The 21,302-nt window shown below is 43.4% G+C and overlaps 2 protein-coding genes across 9 annotated transcripts in view; one reads left to right on the top strand and one right to left on the bottom strand.

Annotated features, from left to right (window-relative positions):
* WDR19 (WD repeat domain 19) overlaps positions 1 to 10,423 on the top strand; it is a 105,823-nt gene extending 95,400 nt beyond the window's left edge. For all 4 annotated transcript variants that reach the window (XM_053254052.1, XM_053254054.1, XM_053254053.1 and 1 more), the window contains 4 exons: positions 347 to 470; positions 759 to 835; positions 5,494 to 5,615; positions 10,244 to 10,423. In XM_053254052.1, the coding sequence (XP_053110027.1) occupies positions 347 to 470; positions 759 to 835; positions 5,494 to 5,605 (313 nt within the window). In that variant the 3' untranslated portion in view covers positions 5,606 to 5,615; positions 10,244 to 10,423. The remainder of the gene's footprint in view (positions 1 to 346; positions 471 to 758; positions 836 to 5,493; positions 5,616 to 10,243) is intronic.
* Positions 10,424 to 11,102: 679 nt separating this feature from the next.
* RFC1 (replication factor C subunit 1) overlaps positions 11,103 to 21,302 on the bottom strand; it is a 90,946-nt gene continuing 80,746 nt past the window's right edge. For all 5 annotated transcript variants that reach the window (XM_053254057.1, XM_053254056.1, XM_053254059.1 and 2 more), the window contains 7 exons: positions 20,676 to 20,774; positions 16,195 to 16,349; positions 15,981 to 16,098; positions 15,157 to 15,302; positions 14,414 to 14,627; positions 12,728 to 12,916; positions 11,103 to 11,622 (listed from right to left, as the gene is read on the bottom strand). In XM_053254057.1, coding sequence (XP_053110032.1) covers positions 11,539 to 11,622; positions 12,728 to 12,916; positions 14,414 to 14,627; positions 15,157 to 15,302; positions 15,981 to 16,098; positions 16,195 to 16,349; positions 20,676 to 20,774 — 1,005 coding nt within the window. In that variant the 3' untranslated portion in view covers positions 11,103 to 11,538. The remainder of the gene's footprint in view (positions 11,623 to 12,727; positions 12,917 to 14,413; positions 14,628 to 15,156; positions 15,303 to 15,980; positions 16,099 to 16,194; positions 16,350 to 20,675; positions 20,775 to 21,302) is intronic.

The following is a 21,302-nucleotide window of genomic DNA, read 5'->3' as shown; positions in this document are numbered from 1 at the left end:
CCACAGTGTTGTAATGTGCATGTGAAGCATTGATGCTCATCCCTCTCACCCATGCTTATTGAAGTATGGGATGAATAAATTGCCAAACTACTTTGGCCTGCTGTATGTGGAGCAAGAAGATGCCTATATGCTTTTGCCATATTTGTATGGCAACCTAGTCATACTTGAAAACAAAGTTGAAAACAGGTCCAAGTGCCAACGCCAAGCACCCCATGAGGACCCATACAGATGGGCAAAAACAATGATTAGAATCCACACTAAGCCTATTTAGGCTACACACACACACACACGTGCTATTAAAAAGACCTGGCAGCCTGTTTCTTGACTTTTTCCATTTGACTGATAGACGACCTGACACATCGGAAACTGAAGAGCCAACTACCCCATGTCCCTACTGTGAATTCTTGTTGCCTGAATGTGAGCTGCTCTGCCCTGGCTGTAAAAACAACCTCCCATACTGCATTGCAACAGTAAGTACCAGGTTCTGTGTAACCTTTAATTAAGTGATTGAAACTTTTCCTATCTTTTAAATTTTTGAAGCCAAAATTGCTTGCTTTAAACTGCAACTACCCCATACCTTTCTTTTTCACTGTGCAAAATCTGTTTTCCTGCTTTAAGATAATTGCCACATTTAGGTTTGGTATCCTGTGATATCAAGACGCTTGTGACAGACCTTGGCAGTACACTTTCCCACCATATACTGACCAAGCGTCATATGAAATGCTTTCCCTCATGTTTAATCATTCAATTCCTTCTAGGGACGACATATGGTCAAAGATGACTGGACTGCATGTCCCCACTGTGACTTCCCTTCTCTGTATTCAGAATTCAGAAAGTAAGTCGGAATCTTTCAGCATGATTTTTAGAAATATTATTTAGATTGCAGCGATGTTTTCCGTTTATCATCAAAGCAAACCAGGCCCTTGATCAGTTCAATATATAAGAAGCCTGCAGCCAACCATTTGTCCATCTGTTTCAGATCAAAGTGTGAACTCTCGCTTTCCTCACCTCTGCAGTTCAGTCATGCACACCTCTCAGTTCCAGCATTGTTTCCCCTAGTTTTCTGCTGAGATTTCTTCCTTTATTCCGTTAGGTCACACCTTTTTTCAGCCCTTCTGTTCTAGGCCTCCTTGCTACCTTTTTGGAGCTCCTGCCTCATCCTTTCCTGGGCCCCTGCTTTGTCTTTCAGTACTATTGGCACAGCAGAGAAATGACTTGACTAGCGAGCCAGAGGTTGCCAGTTCAAATCCCCGCTGGTGTATTTCCCCTATATCGGGCAGCAGTGATATAGGAAGATGCTGAAAGGCACCATCTCATACTGTGCAGGCATTGGCAGTGGTAAACCCCTCCTCTGTTCTTCCAAAGACAACCACAGGGCTCTGTAGTAGCCAGGAGTCAACACGGACTCGACAGCACACTTTACCTTCACTTAGACTGTACCCCTGCTGGTGCCTCTTCAGCATCAGAGAAGCTCAGCCAGTGACAGGAAAAGTTTTGTCTGCCTGTGCCTCTGTGACCTTAGGTAGCTTTGTCTATCAGTGCCAGAGGCTTAACCACCACCACAACAAAATTCCTTAGGGCATTACAGTTAGGGAAATGTTTTATTTATTTATTTATTTTATTGTTGAATTTATATACCGCCTTTCATTAAAAACAACCCAAAGGCGCTTTACAAAAGTTAAAAAACATACAATAAGATGACAGTAAAAACATTAAGCTAAAAATATAAAACAAATCTAATTTAAAAACTATAAAATACATGCATAAAAACTATAAATGGATAAAAACACATAGAAACAGTCATGTAAAAGCCTGGATAAAAAGCCAAGATTTAAGAAGCTTTCTAAAAACTGTGATGGAGTCCGAGGAGCGAATGGCCACCGGGAGAGCATTCCAAAGTCTGGGAGCAGCAACAGTGAAGGCCTTGTCCCGAGTGCACGACAGCTGAGCCTCCTTCATTGTCAGCACCCGGAGCAGAGCCCCCTCAGATGACCTTGTCAAGCGGGCAGCAACCCTTGGGAGCAGGCAGTCCCTCAAGTACCCCGGGCCTAAATCGTTAAGGGCTTTAAAGGTCAAAACCAGCACCTTGAATTGGACCCGGAAACAAACTGGCAGCCAGTGCAGCTCTTTCAGGATGGATGTGATGTGCTTCCACCGGGCAGCTCCAGATAAAACAATACCTGCCGTGTTTTGCACTAGCTGCAGTTTCCAGATATTCTTCAAGGGCAGCCCCACGTAGAGCGTGTTACAGTAATTCAGCTGTGACGTGACTAAGGCATGGGTTACTGTGGCCAGATCTGCCTTCTCAAGAAAGGGATGCAGCTGGTGCACTAACCAAAGCCGTGCAAAGGCACCCCTAGCCACCGCCTCCACCTGAGCTTCCAAAAGCAGAGCCGGGTCCAGTAGTACCCCCAAGCTGCGTACTTGCTCCTTCAAGGGGAGTGCAACCCCATCCAGAACCGGTAAAATCTCCTCATCCCGATTGGCTCTCCTACTGACCAACAGTACCTCTGTCTTGTCCGGATTCAATTTCAGTTTATTAGCTCATATCCAACCCATCACGGCCTCCAGCCCCCGATTCAGGACATCCACCGCCTCCCTAGGATCAGATGACAAGGAGAGATAGAGCTGAGTGTCATCCGCATATTGCTGACAACTCAGTCCAAGTCCCCGGATGTCCTCTCCCAGCAGCTTCATGTAGATGTTAAACAGCATGGGGGACAAGACAGAACCCTGCGGGACCCCACAGGCCAACAGCCTTGGGGCCGAGCAGTAGTCCCCCAGCACCACCTTCTGGACCCTCCCCTCAAGAAAGGACCGGAACCACTGCAACGCAGTACCTCCGATTCCCATACTCGAGAGGCGGCCCAGAAGGATACCATGGTCGATGGTATCGAAGGCCGCCGAGAGGTCCAGCAGAACCAACAGGGACGCACTCCCCCGTCTAGTTCCTGGCATAGGTCATCCACTAGAGTGACCAAGGCAGTCTCAGTCCCATACCTGGAGCGGAAGCCAGATTGAAAAGGGTCCAGATAATCTGTATCATCCAAGACCCTCTGCAGCTGGGATGCCACCACACGCTCTATCACCTTTCCCAAAAAGGGCTGGTTAGATACAGATCTATAGTTGTCCAGGTTGGAGGAATCAAGGGAGGGCTTTTTTAATAGTGGTCTTACCACCGCCTCCTTGAGGCATGATGGCATCCTGCCCTCCCTTAATGAAGCATTAATGATCACCTCCAACCATCTGCCTGTCCCCTCCCTGGCAGCTTTTATTAGCCATGAAGGGCAAGGGTCAAGAGCGCACGATGTTGCCCGCATCCTCAGGCTGCACCAACTGAAAAGAATCCAACACAACGGGACCAGGTTGTACCAAAGGCACGTCTGCCGGAACTGCCAAAACTCTGGAGTCCAGGTCAGCACGGATGCGAGCGACTTTATCTGCAAAGTGACAGGCAAACTGATCACAGTGAGCTGTAGATGATTCCTCCCCCATGACCTGGGGGGATGTGTGGAGCAATGTTTTTACCAATGTTAACCCATGTGATCCGTCCAGACACATTACCCAACTTAGTTTGCCCTCTGAAGTTGACATGCAGCCAAACTGGAGTGCTTACATAATATCGTGACACAATTCACGACATGATCCCTGATTTGCTGGATAACTCTAGGAAAAGGAAAGAAATTGTAGCCACCAGCAGCCACCTAGAGGAATACATAACTAAAGACAGCTTTGGAAAAAGTTGAACATTCACACACACACACAAGCATTTCGGCAGGCAGCAGGTGGGCAGTTACTTCTGCCCTTCCCCTGAAGGAACTTTTAACCTTGAAGTTGAGCATTCTGCACAGTCCTACTTGTAGTATCAATTTGAGGTGACAAAACTTGCTCTGTTTTAGCCTAGCAAACAAGCTGCAGTGGGTGCCATTCTTGTGCTCTAGCCCCCGCTCACTGTCTGCTGACCGGAGGCAGCTCATAGCCTGTTGCTGCTTGAGATGCGTTGCAATGCATCAACTTATTTCTCTGTGGCTGCCCCAGGGCTTTGGAATGTGCTCCCTGCTGAAATAAGAGCATCTCCTCCTCTGTTTGTTTTCAGGAAGACCCTCAAGACTTTCCTGTTCTCACAAGCTTTTAATTATAATTTTAATAATTTGTTTAATATTGGTTTTAATCGTGTTTTATGTATTTTAACCTGTGATTTTAAAGTTGGGATTTGTACACTGCCTAGCGATTTACATATCAGGTGGTGTAATTATTTTTTTAAAGGAAAATGCATCACCCTTGCTGGCCCCACCCTCTGGGCAAGCCCAGCACTGACACCACCCTGTCCCCCCATCTCACTGGCCTCCGCACCTGACTCACCACCCCGCCCCAGGGGTTGGAACACAGCACTGATCCTGTCAGCATGTTCTGTCCTCTGGCTGGCACCCTGCTTGCTGTAGCATCCAGCTTTGCTGGCCCGTCTGCATCTCGCTGCCACCAGCTCCAGCTCATGCTGTCTTCCCTCCAGCACCAAGCAAAGCAGACAGATGAGGTGCTCAGCAGAAGAGAGAGCTGAAGCAGCAGTGGTGGTGAAACAGACTACCCGGTGAAGCTGGATGCAGGCCTTCTTGCTACAGAGGACAAAGTGCACTGCCACAGGGGAAGAGGAGCAGTGGCAATGCTGGGTTCCAGCTCAAGAAGCAGAGCCAGGGAGGAGGAACAAGGGCAGCAGGAACAAGGGCAGGTGGAGTGATGCCTGCGGTGCGGTGCGGCACAGCAGGGGCCCACACGGCATAAAGCCATTGCTTCACATGGCCTCATGGGGGAGTCTCACACACACCCCTGATGCTGGCATACATCTAGGACACTGATCTGCAAAGGGGTGTGTTTATGTATTACCATTTTCATATGAAGAAGTGCAAGCTATTCCTGTAAACGAGCCCCTGGTGGCGCAGTGGTAAAACTGCCGCCCTGTAACCAGAAGGTTACAAGTTCGATCCTGACCAGGGGCTCAAGGTTGACTCAGCCTTCCATCCTTCCGAGGTCGGTAAAATGAGTACCCAGAATGTTGGGGGCAATATGCTAAATCATTGTAAACCGCTTAGAGAGCTTCGGCTATAGAGCGGTATATAAATGTAAGTGCTATTGCTATTGCTATTTGCCATATTCATATGGCAAACTAGTCATACTTGGAACATACTAGTCAGGACCTAGTCATATTTGGAAAAATCAGGACCAATACCTGGACATGTAGCCTTGTACACTGCCAATGTTGCTCCCAGCTTTACAGTTCCTGGACAAATAGGAATCCTCATTCTGTTGAGCCAAAGGGCCAAAAATTATCTGTGTGTAAAGCACTAACCTGAATAATTTAATGATGGGCCAGAGTAAAATAAGCAGGGGCATTTTCACCATGGAACCACCAAGGGATCGGACGGAATCAGGGCTAAGTGAGTTCTGCAATCTGTATAAATTATGCAAGTTAGGAAAATGTGTGTTCTCTTCTAACAGCTTATTACAGAATGAAAGTACATGTCCCATGTGCTCAGAAAAAGTGAACATTGTCAGCCTTAAGAAAATAGCTGACTACACACCATACCTCAAGCCTGAAGTAGAGCAATAATTTGAGTCAGGTAAGTGTTTCAGCATTGACGATTATTTCCAGATCTTAATGGCAGCATACGGAAGATGTTTTCATCTTTTAAAATCAGTCACACTTTAAAAAGAAATTAAGATCAATAGACCAGAATTTAATATTTCTCCTAATTATTTTGAAGATAACAAACCATCCAGCTGACCTGGTTTCTCTGGCAGTGACTGTTAGGAAGATAGGTGTTTTATTCTAGACAGCTTTTGTCCTATTCAGTGGTCTCCTCATCAAACCTTTACACATTTAAATCTGTATTCATCAAACTATTATCCTTCATAAAGTGGTATGGTAGGGATCTTTAAGCAAGCTGCCACTGGTATGTATAAAATAAACATGTTAGAGCATTCCCTTCAAGGGATGGAGGTTATCCAGTGGTGGTTCCTCCCATTCGCTTCAGAGGTGGGGCTATGACTGCATAGCTGGATATGTTCATTTCTTTAGTCTCATCCCCAGTTTTTGGAATTATAGTGCTAGTTCTGGGCAAGATTTACAGCTACAGGACTGTCCATTAGGGGCACCCTTAGAAGTTCCCTTAATTCCTGAGGGGTTTTTTTTTTTTGGTTTTTTTTTAATGGCTACAGTCACCTTAAATGGCAGAGCGGGGAAATGCTTGACTAATAAGTAGAAGGTTGCCAGTTTGAATCCCCGCTGGTATGTTTCCCAGACTATGGGAAACACCTATATAGGAAGATGCTGAAAGGCATCATCTCATACTGTGCAGGAGGAGGCAATGGTAAACCCCTCCTGTATTCTACCAGAAGAAAACCACAGGGCTTTTTGGGCACCAGGAGTCAAAATTGATGGCATGCTTTACCTTTATAGTTTGTTGAAATTTAGAGGAGTGCTGACAAGTGAATTTACTGCTTCCACTGCAAATATTCCCTGGGCTCTCCCTTGTTTGTCAGAGACAGTTTTTGAAGAGATGCAACCTGCTTAGAGGCTCTGCAGGGCTGCTCAACTTTGGCCCTCCTGCTGATGTTGGCCTACAGTTCCCATAATCCCTGGCTATTGACTGCTGTTGCTGGGGATTATGGGAGTTGTAGTCCAAAAACAGCTGGATGGCCAAAGTTGAGCAGCCCTGCTCTAGAGAAACAGCTGGAAATGCCTTTACTGGTATATCAGGGGAAAGCAGTTTATAAACATTCAGAACAATCTCTTCAGACAGCCCAACCTTCCCTTCTGTTGGGGGGGGGGTTGAAACTCCCAGAAGAAAATTCTGTGACTCTTTTGTTTCCTCATGAGAAAACCTAATCTGATCAGATGTGTTTGAGATGTGAAGTCTCCTATTCATCACCTGTTACAAGGTTTTCAGCTGCCTCAGCTTCAACCAAAATGGGACTTCTAGGGCATTTGGCCACACTTGCCATGCCTCAACATGCCTGCAGGAATACTGTTGAGAGCTAGAGTAATGACTCTCCAACATACCATGGCTTCTGCCCATTCTGTGATTATCTACTGCTCTGCACAACTGAATGATCTTGCTCCTTAAAACTAACCCTTCAGGACTGAAAGGAGATTCTCTCCTGTAGTGGGTCTTGGCTTTAAGCTTCCCTTTTGAGTTCATTACTTTCCAATTATTCAGTTAGCAAACTCAAATGAGACACTGGCTGACATGATGTGCAGTCTGCCACCCCTGCAATGGTCTGCCCTGGGGCTGCTGCAGACTTCAAAGGCAGCCCTGATGCTGTTTTGTTGCAGGGATTGTAGAAGCTGCACTTCTGGAAGTTTCCCCATTTGAGACAAGGGGGAAGCCTCTGGTAATACACCTTTCGCAGTTACTGTTTTAAAGTCTTTTGAAGTCCCAGGTCAGCTGCACACCATGTCAACTACTGGCTATTTGGGAACTGACAGAAACCAGGCATCCCCATTTATATTCTGCTGGTTCTGCTGGTGACAAAAAGGAAGATGCTCTCTTGTCAGAAATAACCTGGGAATAATGTCCCTCTTTGCAGCCAGAACAAACTTGGGAGGCTGTTCTCTACCTGGGATGCTTGCCTTTCTTGCAGAGATGTGTGTTTTCTGGAAATTTTTGAATTGGAAAATCTTTTGAAAACTTTCCCATGCAAACTTCCCTTCATTTGCATATTTTTTCATGTTTCTCATTGCTATACTGCTAAATTGCTATACAGACTTTCCTGAGGCCCTAGATTATTATCTGATTTGGCATGTTGTTTGACCTACTTATATAGTTAAACACCTCCACCATATTAATTTCCTGCACTGTGTATCAAACATTTTTCAAGTAGCTGAACTGAAATATTGTGCGTGGGGTGGGGGGCGGTGTTAATAAAGATAGTCTGTGCTTTGCAACTCAAAATATTATGGGCCTCTCCTAAACATAATAAGCAAAGTTCATGCCCGTCTGTGGAAGGGATTTTCCCGCGACAATCGTGGCACCTTTTGAAGGTGGTTTTTTCTCTTGGCTTCTCCTTGTTGGAACTCATAGGAAAGCCAAATCAGTCAAATTAAGGGGCGGGGGGATTTTACCAAAGATATGTCCATGTCTGTTTTGAGTCGTTCACCAGAGAAGTCCATCGTCAGTTCCGAGTCTTTCTTTCTTTTTTTTAACTATTAGTTCGTCAGTCCAAGGGTTGTCCGAAAAGGTTAGTCAGTCCATGCCAGTCGTAGATATCCAATAATCGTTTCTGAGGAGCAATAGTTTCCGAAGATGTGATTGCTTAAGTGGTCAACAAGAAACTGAGGAAACGAGACGCCTAACTGCCGTTTAAAGGTACTGCAGTCATGCGCTGCCGGTGGTTGGGTGTCATGAGAAGCTAGAGAATTCTGTCCGAAGTGTGGTCTGCACAGTTGCAGAACCCAGTCCTTATGGATGTCTGGAACCACTATCCAGATCATATGTACCATCTCACATGCTTCTTATTACCAGAAAAATATTAATTACGACTTTGAAATTGCTGAATTTGCTTAATAATGCATTGGCACCCATTCATGGTTAATGAATTTTATAAAACAATTCTAGATGGCTGGACTAGTATTGTGTCGCTGCCGTCATGCAAGTTCCAGACTATTGCTGCATTGTTGCTTGAGCAGGGTTCCCCCTGAAGTCCACAGTTTCACAAAAATATATCTGAGAGTCATGTTAGCTTCAGAGACGTATTGTAGTGATCCACAGTAGGGATGTGCAGAACCGGTTTGATTTGAACCAGGCTAGTTTGCACTCTAACTGAACCAACCCCCAATAAAGGGGTGCCAGTCCAAGTTCGAACCAAACACACTTCAAATGGAACCAGTTCGGAAGTTCAAGAGATATGCTTGTAAAGAAGAATCAGGTGAAAGATTTATATCATTCCTCAAAGTGTGAATCCAGTGTTGGCTTAACTGCTTTCTATCATGTCTCTGGCATGTTTCTTTTTGTGTCAGTTCAGATAGTCTTTAGGTAATTTTTTTTTTTTGTGGGGGGGGGGAGGGGAGAAGAGTTGGGAGTTATCAATTCAGCCAGGATTACTAAAAATAAATATCTCAAAAGGCAATACACAATCCAAAGAGGTAGGCCGGATGGCCTGAGGCAGAAAAACCAGTCAGATCAACATTTGTAACAATTGTCAGCTTTTTCAGCTCATCTATCTTCCACAATCTGCTCCCCCAAAGTTCATGGTTCTGTTCACTTGTGGGTTGAAATGGATGAGGCAGTTGGATGGGCTGGCCCATAACATAAACGCAAACTCCTCACACACACCCACACAAGCCAGAGCTGGGACCCTGTGAAAGGCTGTTGTCCTGAAGGAGACCAAACTGGAACTAGGGGAAGCAAATGCCTACTGAAATAAACTAGTCATTTAGCTCTGCCTCTGAAGCAAGTGGGAGGAGTAACCCACGCCTGGATAAAGGTAAGGTGTGCCATCCTGTTGATTTCGACTCCTAGTGCCCACAGAGCCCTGTGGTTTTCTTTTGGTAGCATACAGGAGGGGTTTACCATTGTCCCCTCCCATGCTGTGTGAGATGATGCCTTTCAGCATCTTCCTATATCACTGCTGCCCGATATAGTACCAGCAGGGATTTGAACCAGCAGCCTTCTGCTTGTTAGACATGCATTTTCCCGCTGCGCCATTAGGTTGCTTCATTCCTGGATAATCACCACTGAATTAGAATTTGAGCATCAGAATGATGCAGAACAGACACAAGCCTATCATAAGCTCTGAGCTTCTTGCACAGATGTGGGTAAAGAAGAATAGAACATGGGGGGAAAAGGAGAAACTTCTGGATAGTACACTTCAGGGACATGCCTAATCAAAAGCACAAAAAGGATAGTGATCGCTTGAAAACAGAAGATGACAACTGTACTACAGTAGGCAGCATGGCAGGTTCAGCACTGTACACACTCTTTAGTCAAATATGAACTTGTGGTTTTGGATATATGATCAAAGTCTTATAGAGCACATGACTTTGTTTAAAAATTAACTCCCATTTTTGCAAAGTCTTGAAGATGGAAGTTCCTAAAACAATTTGATCCATTATTTCATGTTTTTAGCTATGAGTTTATTTCTTACATTTCTATACTGCTCTATCCATCCAAAGGCTCTGGGTGGTGTATAACAATAAGCTATATTGTATGATACAAGGAAACTACTTTTAAACTTTGCTTTTTTTCAGATGTTGGCCACACAAGTGCTGCAACAGTGGAATTGTCTAGATTTTAAGCCCAGTTGGTACTAACCTTGACGTTCTTTTGTAATTGAATATGTTCTAATTGTGAACCTGTAAATATCTTTTATAGAGATTTTGTACTGTGACCTTATCTGTTTCCAATAAAATTTGAATGCTAAAGTTCAAGCCACTGACTCCTAGATAACATTTCAGAATTTGGACTTGCAGTTTTGATCCTCTGACACCCACAAGTGATATTGCCTAATATGGCAGGGAAGATGGTGTTCTTTAAATGAGTCAGGAAGTCGGTGTGCAGTTCAGAACTTATGCCAAAATATACATCATTCAGCCTATTGCTAGCAGCAGTACCATTTCCTAGCAAGAAGGAAATTCTTCCTTCTGCAAGATTTTTGTAGGCCTGGGATAGGGACTAAGATCATGTATACAGGAGAGCGAATGCTGCCCTTTTCAGTTTCAGACAGCAGGAGGAAGGGTCTGGGATGGGGTAGGCTGCACAGTGTGAAAATGCAGTAAGCCCTGCCATATAAACCCACATTTGCAGCCATGAAGGGCTAAACAAAACCACACTCCTGGGACTGCTGGATTCTGCAGCTAATACCAACTGCTGTGCAACTCTGGTACAATCAAAATGCACAAAGCATTGTACTGACTTCTCTGCATTATTCCTACATCAACAGGAAACTTTGCCAATCTGAAATGGAGAAAGCAGCTGCGTACTGCAGTGCACTTAAGAAGCTGCACTATACAATACTGTTTGTGAATAACACTTTAGTGTTGGGCTGCCACATGGAAGGCTATGAAAAATGAGTTTCTACAACACTGTGTGGTTCAAGTGAAAAAAAACTAAAATATGAAACTAATTTTATTGCAACTTTACACATTTGCTGCACTTTATAATGTACAGAAGAAATATCCAATGTAAGGTTTGTCCATTATATGCTATATACAAGGTCTGACAACATAATGGCTATTGTAAAAAAGATCAGATTTCTGCAAAGCTGAAATATAGAATACATGCAAAAAGTCAGTGCATTCTTCCAGATGATGCCAACCCTCCACTCACATTTACACAAAATCAAACATACATTGTAGTTTGTCTCATTTCAACATAGTACAGCAAGTGTTTGTTTTTGTACAATAGTAATAAAGTAGTCACATCACATCTAAGAGCTTTTTGCACCCATTCATTTTGTCCTTTCAGCTATATCTCAGCATAAAAGTCCCATTACTGTAAAGTTTGCATAGCTGGTCAGTGTTAATACTGGTCAATACTGAACTATTCATTTTGACTTTTTATTTGCTTTTCCCTTTTTCTTCTCTTCATTTCTTTCTGGTCTGGGTTGCTTCACAGCCTTGATCTTCTTCTGCAGAGAAACAAAATGTAGGCTTTTAAATACATGTTGGAACTGCAATTGCAAGAACTTGGGGTGCGGGTGGGGGTCTGTAAATGGCAAGACTTCCATTGTTGACCTCTTTGCTCTCATAAGAACAGCCCTGCTGGATCAGGCCAAAGGAGACCCATCTAGTCCAGCATCCTGTTTCGCACAGTGGCCCACCAGATGCCGCTGGAAGCCACAGGCACGAGTTGAGCACATGCTCAAGGAAACATTTAGAAAGCACCCATCAGGATGGAATATAACTTCAAACCAAAATGAGTTTTAATCAGTAACCTTTGGGTAGCTCAAGTACTTATCCACAACTCCATCATGGCCCTCTATATGTTAGAAAACTATATAGCATGGCAACATTTCTTCAGAAAGAAATAGGACATGAAAAGAAGTCTCCTATATTTTTGCTCTGATTTGTTTTAATAATTTTTTTTCTTGTTTACTGTTTCCATGATTGTTAGCCATCGTGGACACCTTTTTTTTTTTTAAGAAGGGAAATGGTAGGGAATGTTTAAAGTTATTCCATGCTAGTTTTCAAACAAAAGTTAATTGTGTAGTTTAAATCCTGAACAATTTACTAATGAATGCTCAAATCTGGTTCCTTTATAAATGTCTGTTTGCATGGGAGTAAAAGAACATGGAAATATCTGTATGCATTGCAACTTCATTCAGAAAAGGTTCACTTCCAGAATATTCAATTCCTGCTATTTCCCACTCTGAAATCTTTAATTTCATGCAGTTTTCCATGTGTATGGTTCAAAGGAGTCATTCCAGAAGCACTCATAATGAATCAAATATTACAAGAAAAGCTCAATCACCAATGCAATGAAGTAAAAGTGTTACAATATCAGGGTCTAAACCTGCAATTCAGCTATGTACCAGTCACCTACTGCAAACCCATCTTTATTTTTGAATTTTTCATTTTATACAAAGGGTCTCAAATCTTTTGCTCAAAATTTCAAAGTAATCAGTTCACCTATATCTGTTAACTAACAAATATTGCAAGTACTGAGTAGATCAGCACCTCACTTTCAATTTTCACCCCCTTTGAGTTGAACTGAATGGACAGCTGAAATGTTACCTTAATCATTGCATCATTTTCAATAGTATCTTGCTCGTTATCTGATTTGTCTTCAATAGTTTCCAGTCCTTCATTCAGTTCTGTATCCAGTGAAGATCCTGCTCGCCGTTTTGACTTCTTTATCATTTGTAATGAATATGGCGTAAGATGTGTCTCTTTGTTGTAGGCTCGTGTGAAAGCTGATTTAACCTGTACAGAGTGAAAGAAACTTAGTGTGACCAAAATTTCAGTCTTTTGGCCATTAACAGTGAGCAGTACTATTCATACTGTGTTTTGGGACACACTGGAGTTCCGTGGAAGCTTATCCAGAGTTCTTCAACAAGATCAATTAATGGCAAACAAGCTTCTCAAAAGAGCTTTTTCCAGCAATGTGCAAATGCAGGAGAGTGGTGGGTATGTTCCAGGCAGAACTGAGTTCATATGAGGTAACGGAGAGGTAATGTGACCTACATTGTGCCTCAGAATCCTTTGCAAATGCACAGAGGTTCCACAATAGATACACTGAGGTGGAAACCTTTCAAAAGAATGTTTGAAAACTGGGTATTAGAAAGGATTCATCCAGGAACCATGGTCTCCATTCAAGAAAATACAGGAGGGGGAGGGATACATTTTGCAGAAAAGGGAAGAGAACCCATAGAAATAGTGTCAGCCTTCCTTTTGTGTGTCCCAGAAATCTGGGACAGTCATGCACATACAGTAGTGTAAGCTTCCATGGGTTAGAGGCCAGCTGGGCAAAGTAGGCTCTACCCGCAGAAGCTTATGCCCCAATGAATCTGCAGTAGCAAAACAGTCCTGCATCACACCTTAAAAGACTAATACAACTACTTCTCCAGACAGGATAATGATCCTGATGATCATTTCTCCCCAGAAGCCTCTGCAATGACTCTCATTTTCCATAGAAGCCTCAAGTAACTAGCCCTTTACTTTTGAAAGTTCTCTGCCTCCAGCTGAGACCTCAAAATATAGCTGCCATGCAAGAAGCAACACACGGTCTAATCTGTTATTAACTCCCTTTGCACCTTTCTGCTACCACCACCTTCTTGTTAACTTCACTGCCTCTTTCACTCAAGCCCAAAGAATGTTCTTATGACATCTGACCCACCTCTGAAGTCTAGAGCAGCACAATTTAATGGGGATGCTTACAAGCCCCATCTATGCTACTATAAGCCAGTGGTGGACAGTACTGATGAACTAGGGGGGTGTTGTCAGAAAATGAGCAACAGCTTCCCTCCCCTCCCTCTCATGTGCCGTTTGTCTCAAGCCGCACAAGCTGGTCATTCACCCAGTTGCATCCAAAATAAACTACTACAGTTCCCTTGAGAGAAGGGAATGGGCGGGGTGGGAAGGCAGATAGGAGATTCAGCTGCTGCTCATTCTCCACCCTCTCCAGCTCATCAGTACAGCTGCCACTACTAACCTAATTTAAAGTAATACAGATACAAACATACTAAATAAATAAAACCACTTCTTTTAAAATGCCCCACAAAAGCCTATTCTGAAAAATACACTTCTTAGATCACAACTAGCAGAGTTTCCTGCAATGCATCTACTTCAGCTACTTAGCTGTCCATAAGGAGCAAAGTGGGATATATATATATATTTTTTTTAATTGCTTCTCAGTTTTGCTGGCTTTTTACAAGAAAAATACATGTTTGGTAGCTAGTAATCTGCATAAAAGCATCTTACCTTGGAATCCAGTTTAGAGAATGCACTAGGCTTGCCTCCCCAGCTGGTTACTTCCATTATATTTTCAACATCTTCCTTCATCAAGTAATAAGAATCCATGAACACTACAGCATCTTGCACCCCTTCTGTTCCCAGGCAAGTCAAAGGTCTCACAATGGCATCGCGGAGGTATGACAAATACTCCAGATTTACCGCTCTCTTGCTTGCATGTGTTCTATAAAAAGGGAGTGGGGGGAAGCGTTCAGTCTTTCTGAAGCTGGAGAGGAACCATGCTTGGCATGTAGGTGGTCTTAGGTTCATTCCGCAGAATCTCTAGTTAAAAATATCTCAAGCAGAAGGGTTGGGAAAGACCTTTACCTGGGATCTGTGTTGAAACTCAGAGTGGAACTATGAATAACTGACGTGCAGTTGAAGTCTGGAGTTAAGAATCTTTAAGGTTTTAAATAGGACAGTTTTTATGATGTTTCTGGACAAGGCTTGTAATTAGATTTGTAGCAGTGATAATTAGGAAATATCGCAGTTATATGGGGGTAGGGGTGTATGTGTCGAGTGGGTTGTGTGGGGAGATATATAAAGATATATATAGATATAGTTATAACTCTCCTGCACATGTCAGGAGTGCACACACTTCCCCTGCCCCCCTTCTTTAGGAAAGTAAGTTTCAAGTCTTGTATTGCTCACTAGGCAGTATGGGCTCCTAATATACCCCACTATCAAGGGACTTTAAAAGTTATCGGTATTACCTGAGGCTCATGTGCAACGACAGTTCTTGAGTGATTCGGTCATGCTTTCCTGTAGATGAAAATTTCCCCAGCCAGCTTGGAAAGTTTGGGAATTGGTTCATGTAACCTCTCATTAACTCCCCAGGTAGGACACTTGAGTAAATGGCCTAAAAAATGGAAGTAAACATAGGTAGCTTTAAGACAGTGAAGCTCTGAAGGACATCTTGGTTTTCCAACATAGTACACATATACACACAAAATACAGAACAGTTCTTAAGGCAATTGTACTAGAATGGAGAAGATGGTAGTCAACCACTGCAGAATAACTCTGGTTTCCCTGCTTTGTCCACTGTCATTTTCAGGAGTACTAATACAAGACCCATTTTCAGTTTAAAAAATATATTCTAGAGCCTATCCAAAACTGTGTAGTTAGTTACTAGTCTACACATGGCAGAAAACTATTTCTTACAAAATACCTACTATACCAGCTACCCAACAATCACTTACCCTCAAAATATTAACAATAATTCAGATATTGCAGGTCTGCCACATTGTGACTGTAAATGTAAGTGCACAAAAAACTTTAGAGAACTACATTAGCAATACTGTTTTGCTCATGTACTCTGGAAATTGCTCAATTCAACAGCCCATAATCTGTCACCTTGCTTGAAGGCAAGCAGTACATAAATGGACAAAAATTGTATTTATCACTAAAAATTGCACTTGTGTCTTATGATACATAACACAAGACCGCCTATGTTCTGTGTCCACAATTTAACACAACGAAGCAGGATACATTCCAAGACATTCACTCTTATGCACTAGAAACTAAGGAAGGCGATAACCTGCGTAGGTAGAAGACTCCAGTTTTGTCTGCTGCGAATTTGTCGATCAACTAAGTCACCATCACATATACTGTCAGCTGCTTTGCTTAGTAACATCAAATGTTTCTTCATGTTGTCCCTAGGAAGAGATTGTCCACATTATCACCAATAAATATATTCTCTTTCATTCGGATACACTGTCATCTAGGCCCTGTTAAAAATAATCTTAACATACCCAGCAGCAGCTGGTTTCACGTGTATGTAGTTCTCTTGGACAAACAGCGGGGCTAGAGAGTAATCATGGAAAAACAGGTCCAATTTGTCAATAAGAGACATGCGAGAGGTCTCCTCTCCAATAACAAAAACTTTCCTGGCCACATCAAAGGGGCCCTGCAAAATACATTTTAAACAAATATGTTAATGTTATTCATCATTAAATAAAAGCTCCTTAATTAGCCTTGTCCCAAGCACATCTACGCAGTGATCCACTACAATGGTTTTTGCATTCAAACTCCAAGAGCTCAGTAAATGTCATGTGATGCACATATCAATGCACTCAAAGTTAACCCACCCCCATCCCACACGCACACACTTTGTTTAATTAGCTGCTGCTTATTGGGGAGGAGAAAAACTAAGAGTACACATTTGTGGTTGGGAGAGAAAACAAGCATGGCACTTGTGTTTTTGGTGGGAACACAGAAAACCAGGTTGCTTACCTGTATCGATCTGGAAGTGATCCATTCTGTTCATTAGAATAATGGGTTCTGCACCCATGCAGGAACCTCTCGGCTCGATTACGTAGGTCCTCATGCTCGCCCAACCGCCTGCTCGTGCCTTGCTTCTGTTTATATGTGGCGGTTGGGTGTCTGTTAGTCAGTTTCGTGTAGACTGCCAGCTAGTAAAGATCTGTGGACTGTCTCTGAATTTCTGACTGTCTCTGTTTATCAGATTTTCCTTATGTAGCAGGCGTCTAATGCCATGGGGTTGGTTTGGGAGGATCTAATGAATACAACGGATCACTTCCAGATCAATAGTTACAGGTAAGCAACCTGTTTGTCTGAATCGTGATCCGTTGGATCATTAGAATAATGGGTGATTAGCCAGCTTCCTTTCCTGGTGGTGGGAAGCGCTGCATGGGTGCTTGAATTCTTTTTTATCTTGGTATGTGTAGGTACGCTGGCACGCGAAAGAGCAGTTTCGTGTGCTCCCTGTGTACACAGAAGATGTTGCCATGAAAGTTTTCGCCATATACTTAGACTTCTTAGGAACTCCATCGTGGAACCTGTGGTGTAATTAAAGAGGCCTTTCCCATCAAAAGGTAAGTTTTCCACTCAGTCGCACACATCCTGTTGGAGCGTAGTGGATCTGAGCCAGGCATATCTTTGCACTGCAACGGCTGTTACTATGGCTCTTGATTCTGTCTCCGCTAGGTGCTTAAACGCAGTCAGCTGCTATCTTGTTAAGAAGGTTGTCCTCATATATTTCTGAAAATTTGGTTTGCAACTCCTGTGGAGTCATGGAGGATGAGTCTTGGAAGAGGATGTCCCATAGTAAATGGTTATATCGGGCCATACAGGCTGCGTAGTTGGCAATCCTGATGGCTAGGCTGGATGTAGTGTAGATCCTACATCCAAGCACATCAATCTTTCTTCCTGCTTTATCTGCAGGTGTAGTGTGCCAATGCCCTCCTCTTGCTGTGGTGGCCCAGTCAACTACCAACAAATTAGGCACAGAATGGTGTATCAGGTATGTATTGTCTGTTTCCTGTATTCTATACAGGTTTTCCAGTCTTGTAGGTGTAGGAGTAGATGTCATAAGAGTTTCCCAAGCAGTCTTTGCTACTTTTGTTATGGCAGGTATCACTGGTAGGGCAACTGGAAGTGATGCTCTAGCCCCTGCCATCATATTGTACACTGGGTCTGGCAGGTCAGTCTCTTGAATTTTAAGGTCCATACCCAGTGCTTCAGCCATTTCTTTAACAAGGGCATGATATGCCTTAGGTTCCTCAGTTGGAGATGTAGAAAGTCTTGGTGTCACTTCAGAAGGTAGGTCAGAGGAATGGCTCACCCCATCTGAGTCAGAGTCCTCCATATCTGTAGTGCATTCTCCTAATTCTGGGGATGATGGAGAATCTGGTACCAGGGTAGGGTTTGAGGTCGTTTTCCTACTTCGTTTCGCAGCTGCATGGCAGGCTACATTACGTGTATTACATGTTTGTGTTGTTTGTGGGCGAAATGTGTGCTGGGTATTTTGCTCCTGTACCATCCTTGTGCCTGTTAACTGCTGTATTTTCTATTGCAAATATTCAACATAGTCCTCTGGTAGGGTATTTTGCAGCTCCCCAGGGTGAACAGGTTGTGCAACAGATTGAATCATATCGTGTGGAATCGCAGGTTGATCCATATCTTGTGGATGTGTATACTGATTGGGTTCTGACCTCGCTAAAGGCAGCGCAGAAGCTGTGGATGGGCCAGCAAGTGCCTGAGCTGGAGCAAGATTGTGGTGCTGAGTATTGGCTGGTCGTTGAATATCCTTTATTGGTGACAGACAGTGTCTTTGGGGGTGGTATTATGGCCACATCAGCCTCTAGGTCTGCATCTAGTACCATGCTTTGAAAACCTTGAAAGGCGGACTCGGTATGTGTGTTGGATGAAGAGTTTAAGAGTTCCATCAAAGAGTTAACTCCCTGCTCCCCTTGGTCAAACTCATCTTGGTCTAAATCCTGATCCCTCCTAGTCAGCCCTATGCCTTTAGCGCACGGGGTCAAGGGAGGATTGTTCAGGTGTATGTGCAGGAGATAACAGAAGGTGTCTCCTTGCTGTGGTCATGGAAGGCAGCTTGCTAGTACTTCCCTGCCTAACTCTGAGCCATGCTGCTCAGTATGCAACGTGTCTGCAGTAGTGAGGGCAAGCTCAATCTGAGCTCCGACTGCCGATACGGCTGACAGGGTATTGGCTGACTTAGGCAGCACACTACGGGAAGGGCTCCAGAGCTTACAGGAGTTTTTCGTTCCCTATGTCGAGGGGCTTCCCTGAGCGGTCGTTGGCGATGGCATGCTATGCCATTTTGCTGGCACAGACTCCTCTCATTCTGAGGGAATTTGCTGTGCTAGTTTACGCTTTTTTCCTTGTGCTTGTGCAACTTGGAGGGCAACCCTTTGAGCTTCTTAAAATGTCTCTCAAGCGACCCGGTTTTAGACTGCCTATGCTTGGCAGATCCGCGGTCAGTCTGCTTCGAGGTCGACATCGAGGCTCCTGTCAGTGTTGAAGGCAAGCTCGGGCATAGTGTGGGTGGGCGCAATGCCTCGTCGTATAAGGCAGCTCTGAGGCATAGGGCTCTGTTCTTTAGTGTCTGCCTTGAAAACGCACAACAGATTTCACAAGTAGTAGTATTATGCCCCTCTCCCAAGTATAAAAGGCAGGCATCATGGGGGTCCGTAGTCGGGAGCTTCGCCCGACATGTCACACAATGTTTAAAGGTTGTTTTCACCTCCATCACGGAGGCTGCGAAGCCCCGTTTTGGCTTTCCTTTCTGCTCAAAGCAGCCTGATCACTCAGTGAAACGGTACTTATTTCTTTCAATGTCAAGCGTTACTCTTTTTATACAATGTCACAGTAAAAGCAGCAATAGTTGAGAAAGATACTTTGTCTCTAAAGACCCAAGGAGCGTAGCTGAGGTCTAAGCACTCTGGCGGTCAAAAAGAAACTGACTAACAAGACGCCCAACCACCCGATCCACCCCCAGCACAGTACCTCCAGTGACTGTTGCTGGTGTCTACCTTGTGTTTCTTTTTAGATTGTGAGCCCTTTGGCGACAGGGTTCCATCTTTATTTATTTATTATTTCTCTGTGTAAACCGCCCTGAGCCATTTTTGGAAGGGCAGTATAGAAATCGAATGAATGAATGAATGAGTGAGTGAGTGAATGAAAATACATACATACATACATACATACATACATACATACATACCAGCAATAGTTGAGAAAGATACTTTGTCTCCTAAAGACCCACGGAGCATAGCTGAGGTCTAAACGCTCTGGCAGTCAAAAAGAAACTGACTTAACAGACTCCCAACCGCCACATACAAACAAAAGCAAGGCACGAGCAGGCGGTTGGGCGAGCACAAGGAGCTACGTAATCGAGCCGAGAGGTTCCTGAGTGGGCATAGAACCCATTATTCGAATAATCCAACAGATCACAATCCAGATCTTCCAGTAACATCTAATCTGAGCCTCAGAGTGGAATGCATAAAGCAAATACTAAAGTTAAATACATATTTAATTTTATTTTTCCATTTATGTCAAATTTTTTACCAATGACCCCAGATAGCACACACAGTAAATTAAAACAAAAAGAACCATATATTAGAATGCCATAAAGTCACAAGAGCCTTTGCATAACGCATAACACATGATCAAATATACACCACTACCAAAAAATCAAGAATGCAGTAGTTCAACAGTTTAGCATTTTTGCAGGAGCCCCATTCATAGGTTAGGTTCAGTGTACACATGTATATCAGACAATCCCAATTACCTGCCTCACCTAGAGATTTTTTTGGAAATTTTGTTCTCAGAGAGACATCTAACATCCTAATTTGAGCAAATCTTCTGTTTGCCCATGCATCCAACACATGCATTTTTTGCAATCCCATTCCAAAGCAGCACAGCAAGCCCACAGAAACATCGCCTTCCCTAAAGCAGATGTTGCTCTTACCAGCTTGATGTCTTTTTTTGCTTTGTTCGCATCCTCTTTGACATCATCATAAGTCAGACTTTTGTTTTTTGCACACCACATGCAGAGATTATTTAAAACCTGATAAGAAATAGCCAAAGAGATTAGGATCGCTAGTAGAGCATCATGGGGAAGAGTGTGGGAAGTTTATTAAAACAATCATCAGCTTGATGTAAGCAAATTCCTACAAAGAGCTTCAATACTTCCCATCATCCTATTTGTTTTACCAGCTTTCCATGTCTTCATTCAGCTTTCTGTCACCTCATTTTTTAACTTACTGATGAATCCCTTTGCTCTGTTAATTTGCCCCATTCCAATAATGCCTGGGGTCTCCTTTCTCTTAGCATATATGCCATGTGCTTCCACCCGTCACAAGTCTACCTCTCATGCAAATCCCTCTAACTTTATTCCCACTCACAAATATTCCATGATTAGAAGCAACTGATTTGCTTCCCATCTCAGGGTTCCTCATCTTCCCCTACCTTTCCTTTCCTTTCCCTTAGTCTTCTCGGTTCCCATTTAACCTTAGTCTGCAAGATCTCTGCAGACTAAAATATTTAGATTTTACTTCAGTGTCTTAAGCTCCATACACATTTGATAAGAGTTATA

Source organism: Hemicordylus capensis, chromosome 5 (assembly GCF_027244095.1).
Source record: "Hemicordylus capensis ecotype Gifberg chromosome 5, rHemCap1.1.pri, whole genome shotgun sequence".
NCBI classification, from domain to species: Eukaryota; Metazoa; Chordata; class Lepidosauria; order Squamata; family Cordylidae; genus Hemicordylus; species Hemicordylus capensis.
The sequence above is the reverse complement of the archived record's forward strand: the minus strand, read 5'-3'. Positions and strand labels throughout refer to the sequence as shown.